Here is a 20,218-nt window from a genome sequence, read left to right as displayed (position 1 = left end):
TCTGGGTCATTCAGGCTCCCCCTCAGCAAGCACCACTCCAGCACTCCAGGGGGCGGGCGCGGCCCCTCGGGAGCAGGAGTCTTACGTCGTCCTGCACCCAGGCCCGTCTCCATCTGGAGGCCTGTTTCGAAGGGGCCTAAGGGCGGCACTGAGTCGTTGCCATGGCATTTGGGCTTGCTCCTGCTCCAGCTGTGACTGATGTGTGTTTATCTCAGGAACTGTGTGTGATCAGCTTCCTCATATGCTGACAGGGCCCTCTCCATTGTCCTGGTTTCTTTTTTTTCTTTCTCCTCCACAGTACACTTTCAAGAACAGTTAACATTATTTTACCTTACCTATGGAGCCACTTGAAATAAATTAGAGGAAAATTGTTTTTCTCTTCAGGCCAGAACTAGGTAATTTACGTTTGACAACGTAGCTGATGAAAATATAGCAATATCAGATAAATCTATCAATGGTTAGACAATAATAAGTATACATTTTCTGGAGAAGGACATGGCTACCCACTCCAGTATTCTTGCCTGGAAAATTCCGTGAATATAGGAGCTGCAGGCTACAGTCCATGGGGTCACAAAGCGTCAGACACAACTGAGCAACTCACACACACACAAGGATACATTTTAGGTTCTTTGGGAAAAACCTACAGTTTCAAAAAGGTTTAAGAAGTTTTCCAATTTCTCATAAGTTAACACAAAGTTTTGAATCTTGATAAAGTCCTAACACTGAATTTACAGAAGGTCATTGGGACTTCCTGGGTCAAGGTGATCAGTCTCACGTCGTATCTGCCTCCTCCCTGTAAACTGCTTCAGGAATTCATGAGTCCTTCCTCTAATTAAGATGCAGCATCCCGGGACTTCCCTGGCAATCCAGTGGTTGGGACTCCATGCTTCCAATGCAGAGACCAAGGGTTCGATTCCTGGTCGAGAAACTAAGATACCACATGCCTCACAGCATGGCCAAATTAAAAAAAAAAAAAGATATAGCATCCTGTTTATCCCAAGATTTCTCCAGATTGGATTGCTTGGAACTATAGTGTTTCAGTTCAGTTCAGTTGCTCAGTCATGTCCAACTCTTTGCAACCCCATGAATCGCAGTACGCCAGGCCTCCCTGTCCATCACCAACTCCCAGAGTCTATCCAAACCCATGTCCATCAAGTCAGTGATGCCATCCAGCCATCTCATCCTCTGTCATCCCCTTCTCCTACCCCCAATCCTTCCCAGCATTAGGGTCTTTTCCAGTGAGTCAACTCTTCGCATGAGGTAGCCAAAGTATTGGAGTTTCCTCTTCAGCATCAGTCCTTCCAATGAACACCCATGAATGATCTCCTTTAGGATGGACTGGTTGGATCTCCTTGCAGTCCAAGGGACTCTCAAGACTCTTCTCCAACACCACAGTTCAAAAGCATAAATTCTTTGGCGCTCAGCTTTTTTCACAGTCCAGCTCTAACATCCATACATGACCACTGGAAAAACCATAGCGTTGACTAGCTGGACCTTTATTGGCAAAGTAATGTCTCTGCTTTTAAATATGCTATCTAGGTTGGTCATAACTTTCCTTCCAAGGAGTAAGCGTCTTTTAATTTCATGGCTGCAGTCACCATCTGCAGTGATTTTGGAGCCCCCCAAAATAAAGTCTGACACTGTTTCCAATGTTTCCCCATCTATTTCCACTGTTTCCCCATCTATTTCCCATGAATTGATGGGACCAGATGCCATGATCTTAGTTTTCTGAATGTTGAGCTTTAAGCCAACTTTTTCACTCTGCTCCTTCACTTTCATTAAGAAACTATAGTGTTTAGATGTGACCAAAAGGTAGCATTTCTGAAAAGTATAGAGCTGCCAAAATCCTGCAAAACTAGGAAGAGTTTTCCAGAAGAGCTACATACAGGCAACACACAGGAATTTTATGACTTTGCCTAAGATTGAAAGGATATTAGGTCAATTTACAGATGAAAATTATGGCCCGTGTTTGAGACATTTTCTCAGTTTTCTTTTATTTAAGACCATAAAAATTTTGGAGATAATTTCTGCTTAACTATTCATGTATTCAGTGCATCAAGAATGTAGCATAAATAGCTTATAGCTTGATTACTGTGTTTTCTATTGCCCTGTAACCATGAGCACAAACTTAGATGCTTAAGACAACATACTTTTATCATCTCACAGTTTCTCTGGGTCCCTTGCTTAGGGTCTTACCACCTTGCAATCAAGATGCAGGCCAGGCCTTTGGACTCATCAGAGGCTTAAGTTGAGAGAGGTCTGGTTTCAATTTCCTGAGATGCACAGAATTTATCTCTTGTGTCAGTAAGACCATGGGGACCCTGTCTTCTTGCTGGCTGTCTGCTGGGGGCTGCTCTTGGCTCCTGGAGGCCACCCACAGCTCCCTCCTGTGTAGGTAGCCCTCTCCATCAGCCTCTCACAAGCTGGCAGTTACTTCTGCAGAGTTGGCAATGAAGAACCTAAGCCTTCTTTTACTGGGTAGATTGCCTATCTCCACTTCACTTAACTGTTCTTTGGGGGGTTTATCTTGTTCCTTCATCTGGAACATATTCCTCTGCCATCTCGTTTTGTCTAGCTTCTTGTGTTTGTGGTCTCTGTTCTGCAGGTTGCAGAATTGTAGTTCCTCATGCTTCTGGTGTCTGCTCCCATCTCGTTGTGGCTTCTTCTTTGTCTTTGGATGTAGAATATCTTTTTGATAGGCTCCAGTCCTTTTTTGTCAGTGGTTGTTCAGCAGGTAGTTGTGATTTTTGGTGTTTTCATGAGAGGAGATGAGCTCAAGTGCTTCTTCTCTGCCATGTTATGTCTAACCTGGGGAGAAAGACTGACGTCCTTGGCTCCTCTCTGGCAGCTGATGCTGGGTGTTATTGTTTTCCTGGAAAATATGGAGTGTCTGTGGTGCTGCTGTGAGGGCAGTGCAGTGCTCTGGGCGCCCAGTGCACCACTGAGAGCTGGGGCTCGACTCTAGGGCTCTGGGTGCCCAGTGCACCACTGAGAGCTGGGGCTCGACTCTAGGGCTCTGGGTGCCCAGTGCACCACTGAGAGCTGGGGCTCGACTCCGGCGGGGGACTCCCCACCCCAGCTCCTCTGCTGAGCACTCACTGTTTGCATTCCTGCCAGTGGAGGCAGGAATATGTCAACCATGGACTTGAACACTGAGCAGGATGGATTAGAAGCTTCCCAGGCCCTCCCTCTGGGGAGGACAGAGGAGGCTTGGTTAATCCTGGTTGGTGTGGAAAGGGGCCATTTGCTTTAAGACAAAACAAGTGTCAGCCATGGCAGGATGGTTCCTGAAAACATGCCCTTCTCATTTGCCTGGAGCAGAGCTGACACCCTTGGCCGACAGTGGATGAGGCCTTGGTGATCTGCTGATTTGTTGTAGCTCATATCTTCATTTCTTCCCATTGAGATGTAAGCTGTCTGATCATCCTCAGTGAGGACATCGAGGTATGTTTTCTAATTGGCTTGAGGAGAAGATAGGAAGTCTAGTCACTTGTCCCACCTCAGCACTCACCCTTGGGCTGGCCAAGAGGTCCTGGGTGCTGGCAGCCAAGCGTTGTGCTCATGGGGCCAGGATGCAGGACAGCTGTGGGGTGGAGGTGACAGCAAGGACCAGGACTCCCGCAGCATCCAGCAGGTGAAGGCATCTCTGCTACACACAGAATGGGCTGCTGGGAGGGGAGACCACTCTCCAGGGGGTGCAGGAATTGGCACATTAGTAACCATTCACTGTGGAGCCCCATGTGGGCCAATCTACTGCTGACGTAAAGCTTTGAAACATACAGAGTAATTCTATATATTGCTTAGGCACAATACATCTGGGGGGAACCACCATGTGGGAATATAAACACCAGATCCAGGGGAGTGGACCCCGCTGTGGGTGGAGGGTGAAGGATGAGCTCCAAGGGGCTGGCAGGACAGGAGGGGTTGGGTAAACAATGCTCACTTCTTAAAGAAGTTGGATGGGGAGGGGCGGAGATTGTACGGAATTCTTTCCCATGCAATGTCTTGGTGAAATATTTTATAATTTTTAATAGGAAGAGTAATATTTCACATGTTTGTGAGAATTAAGTTGCTCCTTTTGTGTTCTTAATTTGAGGAAAACTAGCCAAGGAGCCAGAGAAGGCAATGGCACCCAACTCCAGTACTCTTGCCTGGAGAATCCCATGGACACAGGAGCCTGGTGGGCTGCAGTCCATGGGGTCGCTAAGAGTGGGACACGACTGAGCGACTTCACTTTGACGTTTCCCTTTCATGCATTGGAGAAGGAAATGGCAACCCACTCCAGTGTTCTTGCCTGGAGAATCCCAGGGACAGGGGAGCCTGGTGGGCTGCCGTCTATGGGGTCACACCGAGTCGGACACAACTGAAGCGACGCAGCAGCAGCAGCAGCCAAGGAGCAGGCACACCAGGGCCCCTCCGGTCTGTGGTTACTGAGTTCTTTGGCCACCGAGCTGAGGGAAAAGCTGGGGGTAGGGTGTTACGGGGGGCTCCACGCCCCCAGTGCTGCTCTGACTCTAGGCACAGCAACCTCTCTGTCGGAGCTGAACTTCCTCATCAGGAGGGTGGGGTGGTCATTCCACTTCTCAGAACCAATGCAGATGAAGACAAAATAGCAGTGCCCACGCCTGGCACTCACCACTGAGTGAGCATTGGTTAAACACGCCTCCACAAACGTGATGACTTTTGGACGCTTCTAAGAACGCATGGGAGGGACTTCCCTGGTTGTTCAGTGGTTAAGATTCCACTCTTCCACTGCAGAAAGCATGGGTTCTATCCCTGGTTGGGGAACTAAGATCCCACATGCTGTGTGGTGTAGCCAAAGAGCAAACCAGAAAAAAATGCAAGGGAAAGATTAGGACATATAGGAGGATATTTGAACTGATCTTGTTTGTTATATGTACTATGGGCTTCCCAGGTGACTCAGTGGTAAAAACCCAGCTGCCAGGGCAGGAGCCGCAGGAGATACAAATTCAATCCCTGGGTTGAGAAGATCTCTGGAGGAGAAAATGGCACCCACTCCAGTATTCTTGCCTGGGAAATCCAGTGGACATCAGAGCCTGGCGGACTACCGCCCATGGAGTCGCAAAGAGTCAGACATGACTGAGCACATTATACGTATTATACGAGAACTGAACATTTTTACTTTTATGGAAAGGACTCCATTCTGTAATTAGAACAAAAAAAATCAATCCTGTAGAATCATCTCAATTTCAATTTATTATTTTTCCAACCTGAAAATAGCCTGGATCTTTTTTAACAGTCCAGTTTTGCCTGAAGCAAATTGAAACTGCTGGTGTGTGAAATCATTGAATGAATTAAAAATGTGTGTAAACACACAGATCAAAGTTAACAAGAGAACCAGCGGCAGAAGCAGGAACCCATTAACAAACGAAGTGAGTCTTGAAAGATATCTGTGGTGTGTTTTTTCTGTTTACTTTTTTCCCCCTTTTTAAAAATTTAATGTATTTTTTACACAGTGATTTAATGAGAGAACTTCAATCTGTATGGGAACCTGAAAAATTTTAGACTCAACTGTGTCCTTCTTTGGATCATGAACATGATGGAAATTGCACGTTTGACGATGCTGGTCCCTGATACTTGACTCTGTAGCTCCTTGATAAGTGGTGTGGCTAGCCGGCCTTACCACAGAAGAAAATGCTACAGAAACTTAAAAAACAGTCTGTGGGACCGAGAGTATTGGTGCTTTTAAGGACAACAGAGACTCTCTCAATGTAGTTTTTAAAAGCCTAGTAGGACTGAGTACTGGGTTGATGTTACAAATACATACATGTGTACTTTTTTTCCAGAAAACAGAGGCAGGCTCGTGAAAGATGATTAAGGGAAAGAAACAAAGTTGTTGATGTGACAGACCATGGGCTTGGTTCGGGCCAGTCAGTCACACATGACTTGCGGTTTCCAGCATCCCTCCCACACCCTGCTCTCTGGCTCCCTCCCACAGAGCTGAAGGGTGAGAGGAGCCTTTGTTTAGAAGATGCAGTGTTTCCCAGGTGGAGAGCGAGACCACACAAGCTCCGGACTCTCCCAGACTTCCCGGCCAGCCCGCTTTCTACACACGGTACATCCAGTCAGCCTGGTGATCTGCCCAGCCCACCCTCCGTCTCTGGGGATGACTTGATGGACGCTCTGTGGGACAGTGAGTTCGTGTGTCCCCCACCCTTGTGACCATCCAGTAGGACTTCCGAGCTCAAAATAGCCCCTGTCCTTCTGCCCCCTCCAAAGACCATTTCAAACAAAAGGAAAAATAAAAGCACAATGCATTAGAAACATGGGAAAATAAGAAAGAGCACCCTCCGCTAACCTCAAAAGATGGGAAGAGATTTCTGTAGAACAGAAAGCAGACTAGGAAAGGCTGACAAAGAAGTGGAGCAGAGATGCTGCAGCCGACTGCTGGGAGCTGGGGGCGGCACCGTGGGGAGGGGGTTGGGGAGCAGGCCAGCGTCATTACGGGAGCTCCTCTTCCCCAGAGGGAGAAAAGTTGGGAAGCGGGTGAGGCAGGCCAGGAGCTTTGGAACTGTGAGGGATCTCCAAGTCATTCTAGACTTCTGTGACCCACAGGGAGGGGCTGCAGGAAAGGCCCTGTACCTGGGGCTGGAAGATGCTAAGCCTGCACTCCTTGTGGCTGCAGGTCCCTTCCTGCTGCCTGCACGCACACCCCAAAGAGAAGGAGGCTGGGGGTGATGCAGTCGGCTTCCACGGAGCCCACACCCCTCCCCCATCCAGAAGGGAGGACAAGGTGGAGGCATGGGGCCAGGAAAGAGGAAACCTAGGAGGCTCCCCGTCTTGTCACCGAGTCCTCCTTCCACCAAAGATCGCCCGATGCCTTCTTTCAGAAATGCAAAGGAACCACTAAGGAGCAACAGAAATTTGAGGAAAACCAATAGTATGAGACGGAGAAGGCAATGGCACCCCACTCCAGTACTCTTGCCTGGAAAATCCCATGGACGGAGGAGCCTGGTGGGCTGCAGTCCATGGGATCGCTAAGAGTTGGACACGACTGACCGACTTCACTTTCATTTTTCACTTTCATGAGTTGGAGAAGGAAATGGCAACCCACTCCAGTGTTCTTGCCTGGAGAATCCCAGGGATAGGGGAGCCTGGTGGGCTGCCGTCTATGGGGTCGCACAGAGTCGGACACAACTGAAGTGACTTAGCAGCAGCAATAGTATGAGACAGACACCAGGCTGTACTACTCATGTTTGACAAAGATGCAAAGACAGGGCAAGAGAGAAGGTGTAGTCTTTTTAACAAATGGTGCTGGAGCAATTGGGCTTCCATATGCAACAAAATGAACACAGACCCACACTTCACATCACCATGGCCCACAGACCTAAAGGTAAAACCCAGAACTATAAATCTGGGAGAGAAAATAGGACAAAATCTTTGTGACCTTGCATTTGTTGTTCTATTGCTCAGTCATGTTGACTCTTTGTGACGCCATGGACTGCAGCACGCCAGGCTTCCCTGTCCTTCACCATGTGCCAAAGTTTGCTCAGACTCATGTCCATTGAATCAGTAATACCATCCAGTCATCTCGTCCTCTCTCGTCCCGTCTCCTCCTGCCTTCAGTCTTTACCAGCATCAGAGTCTTTTCCAATGAGTTGGCTCTTCGCATCAGGTGGCCAAAGTATTGGAGCATCAGCTTCAGCGTCAGTTCTTCCAGTGAATATTCAATTTCCTTTAGGATTGACTGGTTTGATTTCCTTGTAGTCCAGGGGACTCTCAAGAGTCTCTTGCATTAGGCATTAAGATTTCTTACCCTCCTAAAGCATGAGCCATAAAAGGACGAATGGATAAGTGGCACGTCATCGAACTTGAAAACATGCTTTTCCAAATCTGTCATTTGTGAAGTGAGAAAGCTAAAAGAAACAAGCAGGAGAATCATCTGGAAAATGATCCGGTGTGGGGGCGGGGGGGGCGCTCTGGAACACTGATGGTTACTCAGAGCTGGAGATGTGCTATGTCAGAGTTGAGCTACAGAGCCCGTGCCCTGCTCCCCACGGTAGGAGCAGAAATAGAGTTGCAGACAAGTCTAGAAAAACCGCAGTTTCCTGAAATCAAAACAACTGTTTTAAGGAAAAGTCACAGAGAAATGTATACTTCCCTTGAGTTACAGAAAATGTGGAAACGGAGGGGACTGGGAAAGTAGTGGTTCGGTGCCAGGCAGCCCTGCGTTATAGCCTGCAAAGCTTGTTAGCTGCAGACGTGTGACCTCAGCACAGTTATCCCACCTGTGAGGTGGGAAGCCTGGTGAGACTTAGAGAAGGGGAGGCCACGTGCCCCCACACCAGCACCAGTGGCCTGCAGCGAGCCCCTCTTCACTCAGGTGTGACAGGGACGCTTCTGGGTCTCCTGGCCAGCCTGAGAACAAGTCCCATCACATGTGGAAAGTGCACGCAAGTGTAAGGTGATTTGTTTCCTATAAATTCTCACTGATCTCCTTGTTAGAAGAGAAGGTCGAGGCTCTAACATTTCAGAAGGGATTAAACATTCCTGTGCAGGATGGAAAAATTCAAGAAGGAAGCCAGGAAAACAAGTATCCCGAGGAGGCTTAGAGTCAAGAGGTGAGGGTGGAAGAATTTGACACGAGGGAAAAGGAAAAATGCAGAGCTACTGGTAGAGTATTTACAGCAGATGCTGTTCCCATGGCGGGAGATTCTGGCCGGCTTGAGAGGCAACGGCACGCAAGGCCTGGGAACAAGAAGAAGCGTCAGCCTGGTCAGAGGATGCCTTGTACTGACCACACAGGCCACTGGCCCAAGTGGGACCAGAGGACATGAGCATAAGGCCCACACTGCCAAGTGGGAAGGATGTAGTCTCTTTGGCATGTGTTTCCAAGATGCAGAAGCAAATCTGCCAACACCTCTCACCCTGCCCATCACCCTAAACTCCTCCTGATTCTTGTGAAAATGAAGTGTGATCGGAAAAACAGTTGTCATGCCTGTGCGTCCACACCTTACCTCCCGCGGGAGGGTCCTGTCTCTGCCAGCTTGGCACTGGCTTGTGTGCAGAGCAGAACAGTGCGGTGGAGAGAGGACCGAGGCAATGGCCAGGTTGCTTTACCAATGAGAGCAGACGAGGAAGAAAGAGATCTGAAAATGGACGAGGGAGCAGAGACCAGAGCCGGAGCACACTCGCTGGGCCGAGGGGGACTTGGGGATGCCAGAGGTGGGCTGTGTTGTGGGGCAGACTGAGATGGGCCACAGGGGTCAGCTCACAGGAAGGGCCTCAAGGTGCTTCTGGACTGTGTTGGAGCCCTGTGTGCAGAGAGGGGCGTAGAACTGCTTCCCTGTGCAGATAGAGGTCAAGAGCTTGTAACCAAAGAGAAACGGAAATAATAGCTGCCTGGAATGTCAAAGAACGTGATTTGAATTTCTGAACAAACCTTAAAATATCACAGTATGAAATATATAAAATATAGTATAACTAAGAACCTCAACAGTACCTCTACATACACCAGAAGAATGAACTTGTCAGAAAATTGGTGCAGTTAAGAGAACTTTAGATTATAATTTAAGTGAGAAAAACATGCCCAGACAGAGCCTTCAGACAAGGTGGAATTATAAACAGTAGAGACGACACATTTAGTTGAGAAAATGCCCAGTAATTTACAGGAGAATGTAAGAATAATGAGATTTTGGAACTTTCATAACCTGGGATATTTCTGGTTTGTTCCCATATAAAGAATAAATATTATTTATAAATAATAAATGTTATTAAATGGATTCAAAGTGTAATACAACAGTAGATCCCTAAGGGGGTCTGGCCCAGGGTTTTAGGAATAGCCCATGACATCATTAAGGAACTAGGGAAGAGTTTTCCGTCTTCCCAGTCCAGCCACCCTCAGGGCGTTGACTTTCCTCATGGTCGCAGGGCGGATGCCACAGCTCCAGGCATCAAGGCTTCACACCCACATCCAAAGGCAAGGGAGAAAATGGTACTGCTCTTCAGAGCCTCTTTATATTAAGGAAGAAAACGTTACCCAAAAAGTCCTCCAGCAGGCTCATCCTCAAGCCCCACTGGCCAGAATTCAGTTACTGGTTCATGCCCTGACCAATAGGGAGACTGGAAGCACCTGGCATCTTCAGGTTCTAAAGGCAAAGACAGGCTCTGGTAGGAAGGAAGAAGTCGAGACTGGCTGGGAAGGGACAATGCTGAGCAGCAGTAGAAGGGAAGGCACCTTGTTCTGATAGATTAAAGGTTTATTTTATTTTAGAGTTGATTTATAAAGCTATGTTAGTTTCAGGCTTTCAGCAGAGTGCATCAGTTATACCTGTATCCATTCTTTTTCAGATTCTTTCCCCATACAGGTTTTTATGGAATAGTGAATAGAGTTCCCTGTGCTATACAGTAGGACTTGTTGATTATGTAACGTAGTGTGCTTGTTTATCTCAAGCTCCTAATTTATCACCCTCTCCCACGTTTCCCCTTTGGTAACCATAAATTTGTTTATCTTTGGCTGCACTGATCTTCATTGCTGCACGCAGGCTTTTCTCCATTGCAGCGAGCAGGGGCCACTCTCTAGTGTGCAGGCTTCTTGTTGTGATGGCTTCTCTTGTTGCAGAGTGTGGGCTCTAGGGCATGCAGGCTACGGTATTTGGAGTGCATGGGCTCAGCAGTTTCGGTGCACAGGCTTAGCTGCCCTGAGGTATGTGGGTTCTTAGTTCTGGACCAAGGATCAAACTCATGTCCCCTGCATTGGCAGGTGGATTCTTTTTTTTTTTTTTTTTTTGGCAGGCGGATTCTTAACTACTGGGCCACCAGGGAACTCCCATAAGTTTGTTTTTGAAGTCTGTGAGTCTTTTTTTTTTTTTAATTGGAGGCTAATTACTTTACAATATTGTGGGTTTTTCCATACATTGACATGAATCAGCCACTGGTGTACATGTGTCCTGTGAGTCTTATTTATCTGTTAGATAAATAAGTCTTTGAGATAAATAACAGACTTATTTATGTTTACTTATCTTCACAGACTTACCTGTTTTGTAAATAAGTTCATTTGTATCCTTTTTTTAGATTTCACATATGAGTGATATCATATATTTGTCTTTGACTGACTTACCTCACTTTGTATGATAATCTTTTGGATCTATCTCAGTTGCTGCAGATGGCATTATTTCATTCTTTCTTATGGCTGAGTGATATTCCATCGTGTGTGTGTGTGTTGCATATCTTCTTTATCCACTTCTCAGTCATTGAGCATCTAGATTGCGTCCATGTACTGGTTATTGTAAATAGTGCTGCAGTGAGAACTGGGGTGCATATATTTTTTCCATTTACAGTTTTCTCTAGAGATAGGCCCAGGAGTGGGACTGCCAGATCATATGGTAGCTCTGTTTTTAGTCATTTTTCAAGGAACCTCTACACTGTTCTCCACAGTGGCTGTTACCAGTTTACATTCCCACCAGCAGTGTAGGATGGTTCCCTCTTCTCTACACCCTCTCCAGAATTTATTGTTTGTAGACCTTTTGATGATTACCAGTCTGACTGGTGTGAAGTGATAACTCATTGTAGTCTGATTTTCATTTCTCTAATGATTAGTGATGCTGAGCATCTCTTCATGTGCTTTTTGGACATCTGTATGTCTTTTTTGGGAAAATGTCTGTTTATACCTTTGGCCCATTTTTTGATTGGGTTGTTTATATTTTTGATATTGAGCTGCATGAGCTGTTTGTATATTTTGGAGATTAATCCCTTGGTCACATCATTTGCAAATATTTTCTTCCATTTTGTGGGTTGTCATTTTGTTCATGATTTCCTTTGCTGTGCAAAAACTTAAGTTTAATTAGGTTCCATTTGTTTATTTTTGTTTTCATTTATATTACTCTAGAAGATGGATCCAAAAATATATTGCTGCAATTTATGTCAAAGAGTGTTCTGATGATATTCTCCTATAAGAATTTTATAGAATGTGGCCTTATATTTGGGTCTTTAATCCATTTTGAGTTTATTTCTGTGAATGATATTTGAGAATATTCTAATTTCATTCTTTTACATGTAGTTGTCCAGTTTTTCGAGCACCCCTTATTGAACAGATTGCCTTTTCTCCATTGTGTATTCTTGCCTTCTTTGTCATAAATCAATTGATCATAGGTTCGTGTGTTTATTTCTGAGCTTTCTGTTCTGTTTCAGTGATACATATTTCTGTTTTTGTTCCAGTATCATACTGTTTTAATGATTATAGTCTTTGTAGTGTAGTCTGAAGTCAGGGAGCCTGATTCCTCCAGCTTCATTTTTCTTTCTCAAGATTGTTTTGGCTACTGAGGGTTTGTTGTTGTTGTTTCCATACAAATTGTACCATTTTTTGTTCTAGTTCTGTGAAAAATGCCATTGGTAATTTGACAGGGATTGCACCGAATCTGTAGATTGCCTTGGGTAAAATAGTCATTTTGAGAATACTGATTATTCCAGTCTAGGAATGTGGTGTATCTCTCCATCTGTTTGTATCATCTGTGATTTTTTTCATCAGTGTCTTACAGTTTTCAGACTATGGGTCTTTTGCCTCATTAGGTAAGTTTATTCCTAGGTATTTTGTTATTTTTGATGTGATGGTAAATGGGATTGTTTCCTTAATTTCTCTTTCTGAGCTTGTGTTGTTAGTGTATAGAAATGCAAGAAATTTGTGTATTAATTTTGTATCCTGCAACTTTACCGAATTCATTGATGCTCCAGTAGTTTTCTGGCAGCATCTTTGGAATTCTCTATGTTTAGTACCATGTCATCTGCAGATGCTAACAGTTTTACTTGTTTTCCAATTTGGATTCCTCTTTTTTTTTCTTCTTTGATTGCCATGGCTAGGTCTTCCAAAACTATGTTGAATAAAGTGGCAAGAATAGACATTTTTGTCTTGTTCCTGATCTTAGAGGAAATGCTTTCAGCTTTTCACCATTGAGAATGATGTTAGCTGTGGATTTGTCATAAATGACCTTTTTATGTTGAGATAGGTCCCCTCTATGCCTACTTTCTGTAGAGTTTTTATCATAAATGGGTGTTGCATTTTGTTAAAAGCTTTTTCTGTATCTATAGAGATGACCATATGGTTTTTATTATCAGTTTATTAATATGTTGTATCACATTGATTGACTTGTATATGTTGAAGAATCCCTAGGATAAATCCCACTTGATCACAATATATGATCCTTTTAATGTATTGTTGAGTTCAGTTTGCTAGTGTTTTATTGAGTGTATTTGTGTTCATCAGGGATATTGGCCTGTAATTTCCTCTGATAGAAAGTCTGCAAGAAGCTCTGAGTATCAGGAAAATGCATAGCCAAAGGGAACTATAAGAAACGAAGATGAAAAGGAAAGATGGGGGACAAGTTGGGGGGATGTGCTGGATGAAGGTGTTCAAAAAGATCATAGCAGGCTTCAGTGACGATGGTCAAAAAGGACAAGTTAAAATTTAATCAGGATCAACTGAAGGTCTTGCTTTAAAAAAAAAATCAATCACAAAAGTACAGGCAGAAAAAAAATCTGACCAGATCAAGTACATGTGGAAAAGCAGGCCTGTCTCCTTAGCTGCAAGTTCAAATAAGCTAGAGGTGAGGCGGCCAGAGAAGATTACATAACCAGAGGCTGCAGGAAGAGAATAATTTCCAGGACAAGGGGGTGCGACCTCAAGGCCTCCTGGGCCCATCCCCATCTCCTGCCCACTCTTTCTCTGGATTTCTCTGCCACCTTCATTCTTTGGTGTCACCCTCCCATTGCTCAGAAAGCCTGTCTCAGTGACAGCCCAGCCAGTTCCTTCCTTCATTTAACACTGGATCAGGTGCAGGCTCCTTCGGTGCTCCCTGACCCGTGGTCCCCTCGATCAGGTGCAAGCTCCTCCCTGACGCGTGGCCCCCGGGCCCAGTGACACCTTGTTTCCCCCACCACACTCCTGCCTAACACCTACTCCCTCCCTTAGCCTCCCATCTCTCTGCTGGACACAAGCTCAGCTGTGAAGGGCTGAGGATCCTGGTGCCTGTATAGTGCCAGGCACAAATAGTAGGTGTTTGTGATTGGTCATTGGTCTAGTGAATTAGTAAGTGTATGTTCCTGTGTGTCCTGGGCACACCAAGACTAGTGTCTCTCAAGCTCTAAATCTTGTTAAAATGCAGATTCTGATCCAGCTGGTCTGGGAATGAGCCCCAGATTCTGTGTCCAGACGGGCTCCCAGGTGAAGCTGCTGCTGCTGCTCCTTGGGCCACACTTGGCGTGGCAAGGACCAGAGTGTCATTAAATTCCAGGCACTGCAGGAAAGACATGGAAGAGTTCAGGAGCAATCAGAATGCTCTGATACTGGGGGACGATTGCTGGTCGCTCTGCATTTTAGGTTCTTGTGTTCGCAGCTAGCGGCAGTGATAGTACCAGCTCGTGGAGAGGTTGCGAGGCTGGCGGTGCAGGTGCGTAGTAATGGTAGCCGCTCTCACTGTTGTCATTTCTGTTATGACTCCAACAGGGGGACCTGGGGTCAGGCTGGAAGGGGTGATGGGGCAGATGTGGGAAGTATAAAGAAGACCTTTCTAATTATCAACGTGAGCTAGCCCTGGGAAGGGGAGGAAGGGTCTGCTTTAAGAGGGTGCCCTCCCTCTGACTGGGCATGTCTAAACAGACTTTGCTGCCCACCTGGCAGGAGGGCGGGTGAAGGGCCAACCAGCACAGTCCCTTCCGGTTGTGCACTGGTATGGAAGGGACATGGACTCAGGAGCCGGCTCTTCGGGAATCTTCATGGTGTGACTAACAGACGGGTTTTGTTTGCCTTCCAGAGTTAGAGAAGGTGGTGTTGAAAACAATGAAAAGGATCAGAAAGAAATGGTATCTTGCCCTCACGGTAACTGCAGAAGACAGAAGCCCAGGGTGGCTGCAGGGAAGGGCGGAGGGCCACCGAGAGCTGGCCAGTGGTTGGCAGCATTGAACTTTGCACACTGGACTGCCCACTTATCCCCAAAGCACAGGAAGCCCCTGAAGGGGCCTGAGCATCTTCTTAGTTACGTTATGTGACATCATAGAGGGCAGACAGGGAGGTGGAGCCGGAGAGGATACCAGTGGTCCAGTAAAGAGCATGTCCCATCAGTTTCCATGGTGGGTTCACGGGAAGGGAGTCAAGATGTGGAGAGGTAGACTAAGCTGAGGAATGATTAGGGGATGCAGTCAACCAACTCCTTTATCCATGCATTTCCCTAATTGGGAAGCTAACCTAGCTTCAGAAGAGGATCTTGAATTTAATCTGTCAGTTTAGTACCATCCAAAGGAAGCTGTCAAGTGGACTTTGGTTGTGTGTGTTACGTGAGTTTAGGGGGAAATCCAGGCTGGAAATAGAGCTGTGTGTGTGTGCTCTGCCCGGAGCCAATAGCTGAGGCCATGGTGTACGTGATCTCTCTTAGGGAGAGCATGGCAAACTGCGCTGTCCATGGTAGTCTTTAGCCACCGGTGGCTTGTTCAGTTGCTCAGTCATGTCGGACTCTGCAACCTCATGGACCGCAGCATGCCAGGCTTCCCTGTCCTTTACCAACTCCCAGAGCTTGCTCAAGCTCATGTTCATTGAGTCAGTGATGCCCTCCAACCATCTCATCCTCTGTCATCCCCTTCTCCTCCTGCCCTCAATCTTTCCCAGCATCAGGGTCTTTTCCAACCATTCAGCTCTTTGCATCAGGTGGCCAAAGTATTGGAGCCTCAGCTTCAACATCAGTTCTTCCAATGAGTATTCAGGGTTGATTTCCTTTAGAATTGACTGGTTCAATCACCTTGCAGTCCAAGGGACTCTCAAGAGTCTTCTCCAACACCACAGTTCAAAATCAATTCTTCAGGGCTTAGCCTTCTTTATGGTCCAGTTCTCAACATCCATACATGACTACTGGGAAAACCATAGCTTTGACTAGATGGATCTTTGTCAGCAAAGTAATGTCTTTCCTTTTTAATATGCTGTCTAGGTTTGTCATAGCTTTTCTTCCAAGGAGCAAACGTCTTTTAATTTCATGGCTGCTTTTAATTTCATAACCAGTGGCTACTGACATTTAAATTGGTTCATATTAAATCAGATTAAAAAACTCAGGTCCTCAGTTGCACTGACCACATTGAGTACTTAATAAAACATTGCTATTATCAGTGAGAGTTCTGTTGGACGGTGCTGATCTAGAATGAAAAGAGGGCCAAGAATTGAGTTTTGAGAATGCCAGCTCTTGAAGGCAGGCCAGAAGACCACCAGATAGAGAGGTGGGAGGCCAGGAGGCCAGGTGAGCTGTCGTGTCACAGAGTCAAGGGCAGAAGTGTTAGGAAGAGGGCAGTTGCACCATGTCAAATGCGGCCGTGAAAACACTAGAGGAAGATCAGGGCATGCCCCTGGGATTGAGTGGTATGGCACGCAAGGGGGGCCTCAGCGGGACTGCTGCAGTGGGTCCACGGAACTGGGAGCTACTTGGAGTGGTTGGGAAGTGAGAGGTGAGAAAACAATCAGGATAGACACGTGACCAAGTGTGGCAGGAAAGGGGGACACTAACTACAGTGTCAGCATTTGGATATGAGGTGAAGGGGAGAGCTTTGTTTAACGAGAGAAACTAGGGTGTTTAGTAACCTGAGAAGACTTCTAGGGATTTATGTCCCAGATATATGCATATTGCAGAAGGGCATGGCAACCCACTCCAGTATTCTTGCCTGGAGAATCCCATGGACAGAGGAGCCTGCAGGTCTACAGTCCATGAGGCCGCAGAGTCGGACACGACTGAGCGACTGACACTATATGTTTATGTTCATAAGGACACCCACACAGCTGTAACCTAAATATCCTGGTTTGGGGAGACTGGTTAAGTGAATTGTCCTGTCCATACACTAGAGTTCTTGCAGATAGTCAAAAGAATAAGAACTTTCTGCAAATCCTGTTACCAGGCCATCCCAAGATTTATTTTGCAAAATGCAAAATAGGGTATTTTATGCTGCACTTTGTATTAAAAACAAGAAGATAGATATTTCAAAAGCAACATATGCCAACATATTTTTTTTTCCTCGGGGGGATCTTTTGAAAGAATGATCATGAAATTGGCAATTAATAAGAAATTGCCTCTAAGGTGAGGGATGGGGTGAATTTTTTTCACAGTATTTTTTCTTTAATGCTGAGTCTTTTAAACTATGCACATGTATTTTTTTTATGATTAATCAGGCCAACATTTTTTTGTTGTTGTTACTTAGCAAGATACAGAGAAAAAAACAAACCAATACTAACACTTATGCATCTATAACTGTTACCAAAATAAGCAAATCATCCTACCTCTTCTTCTGGCCCTTTTATTCTTTTTTTTTTTTTTTTTTTTTTTTTTTTTATTGGAGTGTAGCATTCAACAGTGTTGTCTTGGTTTCAGGTGTACAGCAAAATGAGTCAGTTATACATATACATATATCCACTCTATTTTTTAGATTCTTTTCCCATATGGGTCATTACTGAGTATTGAGTAGAGTTCCCTGTGTTATACAGCAGGTTTTTATCTATTTTTGTATTTTAAAAATAAACTTAAAAGTCATTCAAAAGGATTCATTTGAGAGAGAGGTTGAGTAGTCAGAAGAGGAGAGAGTGAAGTGACCGCCTCCCTCCTCTGTGGCCAGGACCCCTGGACCCTTGATTACACCACCGACCGGAGCTTCATGAAGTCAAGCATATTTTTACTTCAGATGAGATTTGGTGATATTCCGTCATGACCTTCCCCTGCATCTATTGCTGGATAGCAAGTGACCCCAAAACAGACGCTGGCCCCCTCACAGTGTCCATGTACCTGCACAGGCTCACCAGGTGCCCCTCGAGACTGTAATCAAGGAGTCGGCTAGGCCTGCAGGTGTCTCACGGCTGACCGGAGCGGGGGTCCCATCCCAGGCTCCCGGCCTCAGGGCCGGGACATCATCCCTCAAGTGTGGGCCCCTTTATGGGGCTGCGCGTACCCGGCCGCCAGCTCCCATCAGAGCCAGCAAGTGAGAGAGGGGCCCCCAGGACGGAAGCGCAGCCTCTCTGCGGTCTCGTCTCTGGAGTGACGTTCCCTCACCGTGCTGTGCTCGGTGGTCTGCAGGCGAGTCCTGGGTCCAGCCAACACTCCGAGGGAGGGGTTTGCACCGGCACGGGGTGTCACAGGGGCCTGCTGACCGTCGATCCCGGCTCAGCGGAACGCTTGTTGACATGGTCCTGTTGTACCCCAGCTCATCAAAATCGCATCTGCCATGAACGTGAGGGAAGTGTGCGGGCATCACTGCCTGCTTTTCCTCAGAAGAGCCAGCTGCTGTCTCCTCATCCTGTGGTGATGCTTTAGGGACTCCCAGCTGTTTTTACACTTCCTGAATTCTGTCAACTTGATAACATCTGGGAAGTTTGATAAAATAGGAAATAACCATCACCTCACCATTCAAAATCATCAGGGAACATTCTCCTGTACTATGTAAGAAAAAGGCTTTGTTTTTAGGAAATATATATGGATGTGCCTAGGGGTAAGGGGTGTATTGTCTACAACTTACTCTCAAATGATTAAGAAAAAGGTAATATAAATGATAGAGTGCAAAGCGGAACTAGTTGGTAAATCCGAGTAAGGGTATTTTATTTAAGATCTCTTTAGTCTGCTTGCAATTTTTTCTGTCAGTTTGAAATAACAGCAAATTTTAGAGTCTGTAAAAAGAAATTCCCAAACCTTCTAGATGAACACTGCAAGTGAGAACTCATTTTATGAAAGATCATCAGGCACAGACTGATGATGACTGACCGTCAGGGTTTGGGTCTCACTGCCTGAGAACCCACTACACTTTGCTCCAAAGCTGCTATCAAATCTCTGTGGTTGTAAGTGGGCTTCTGCTTCTGTGCTAAAGAAGGTCGTCCACAAGCTGTTCATCCCCTCACCAGAGCTTCAGCTCTCCCTGAGCCATAGAAATGGCCCTTTGAAGGCACAGGGATTCTGATGCTGAAGCCTCGGGAAGAAAAGTGTGCCCCGGGAGGCATTTGTGGTCACCACGAAGGGCAGGCGCCATTGGTCTCAGCACAGAATTGTGCATCTGCTCCATCTGCCCCTCGGGCTCAGCCACAGATCAGGACACATCTCGATCACCCCCCTTGCAGGGGACCCTGCCCTGGGAGCCTGCCGTCTGGGGCTGCCTCTGCGCCCAGGCACGGCGAAGCAGGAGCACAAGGTGTGGGCCAGCACCTTCCGTTGGCAGCCAGGGGGGCTTTGTGGAAGGGGCAACACTTGTGTGTCTTTGAAGAGCGGCAGGAACTCACAGGTTCCTGTAATGCGGTGGGACCTGGAGACTGGCCACCAGCCGCCATATGCTAGTCTGGGAGGTGAGAGCCAAGCACGGCCTGCCGCCCTGTCCTTGGCGTTGAGGGAGGGGGAGAAGGAGGCGGGGAGGGGACTAGAGGACCGGGAGAGAAGACCCAAGAGGCGGGTTCAAGGGCCAGTCCCGTGTGTCAGCCTGGTCGGAAGCCCAGGGGTCTCCTACCCTCTTCCAGGAGCTGCAAGTTCTTCCCAGCACGGAGCATGCCAAGCCGGGTTGGAGAGCGTCGGTGGGTCAGTGGGACTCGGCTTCCCGGAGGGTGAGGAGCAGTCCCTGGAGGGCGGGGCTCCGGCGCCGTGGGGCGAGCTTGAGTGTGCAGCATGTTTGAGAAGAGCTATCATCTCCTTGGGTCGAGGCCTCTGGGTCCCGACTCACCTGCTGTTGGTTTTGTTCCATTTCCTTTCAGCACATGCTTTCCTCTTGTGGTCGCCATCACTTCCTCCAAGCTCAGGACACGTGGCCGTGTGTGTACCCAGGGCGTCACTAGCTTTCTAGCCCACCAGGGGAAGCCTTCCTCCTGATACCAGTTCCTTTCTGAAAACAGGAATGCTGAGGCCTTGACCCCAAGCTTATTTTATTAGTCATTATGGATGTTATCCTCTTCCCTTCCAGTCATTTCATGCCCGTCTAATTAAGCCTATATGAATAACAGCATTTATCTGCGTGGCTTGCCACGTACTTACCTGGAATGCTTGGTTCAAAGGGTAAAAAACATATATGCCCACAACCTGAACAACTGCATGACTGTTTGGTGCAAGCTGGTTTGTTCTGAATGTCCAAAACAGCTTATGGAAACACTGGTTTGATTGCCTCTTCTAGAGCCGCATAACTTACCTGCGAATCAGCCGTGGGCTTTGCTGGAGACAACAGATATCACTCTACCCAAACCTGGCCGAGTGCTCCTAAAACATTGATCCTGTCTCAA

General features: G+C 46.7%; 1 protein-coding gene across 11 annotated transcripts in view; it reads left to right on the top strand.

The window, feature by feature from the left end:
- ANO10 (anoctamin 10) overlaps positions 1 to 20,218 on the top strand; it is a 216,592-nt gene that overhangs the window by 182,728 nt on the left and 13,646 nt on the right. For 2 of the 11 annotated variants that reach the window (XM_044933538.2, XM_044933536.2), the window contains exon 15: positions 5,960 to 6,310. The exons of 5 other annotated variants lie outside the window; for them this stretch is intronic. In XM_044933538.2, coding sequence (XP_044789473.2) covers positions 5,960 to 5,965 — 6 coding nt within the window. In that variant the 3' untranslated portion in view covers positions 5,966 to 6,310. Of the gene's footprint in view, positions 1 to 5,959; positions 6,311 to 19,468; positions 19,553 to 19,699; positions 19,796 to 20,218 lie in introns of those variants that run through there. 4 more of the 11 variants (XM_044933539.2, XM_044933537.2, XM_044933540.2 and 1 more) reach the window with 4 other exon arrangements.

The sequence above is a fragment of the Bubalus bubalis genome, chromosome 21 (assembly GCF_019923935.1).
Source record: "Bubalus bubalis isolate 160015118507 breed Murrah chromosome 21, NDDB_SH_1, whole genome shotgun sequence".
NCBI classification, from domain to species: Eukaryota; Metazoa; Chordata; class Mammalia; order Artiodactyla; family Bovidae; genus Bubalus; species Bubalus bubalis.
The sequence above is the reverse complement of the archived record's forward strand: the minus strand, read 5'-3'. Positions and strand labels throughout refer to the sequence as shown.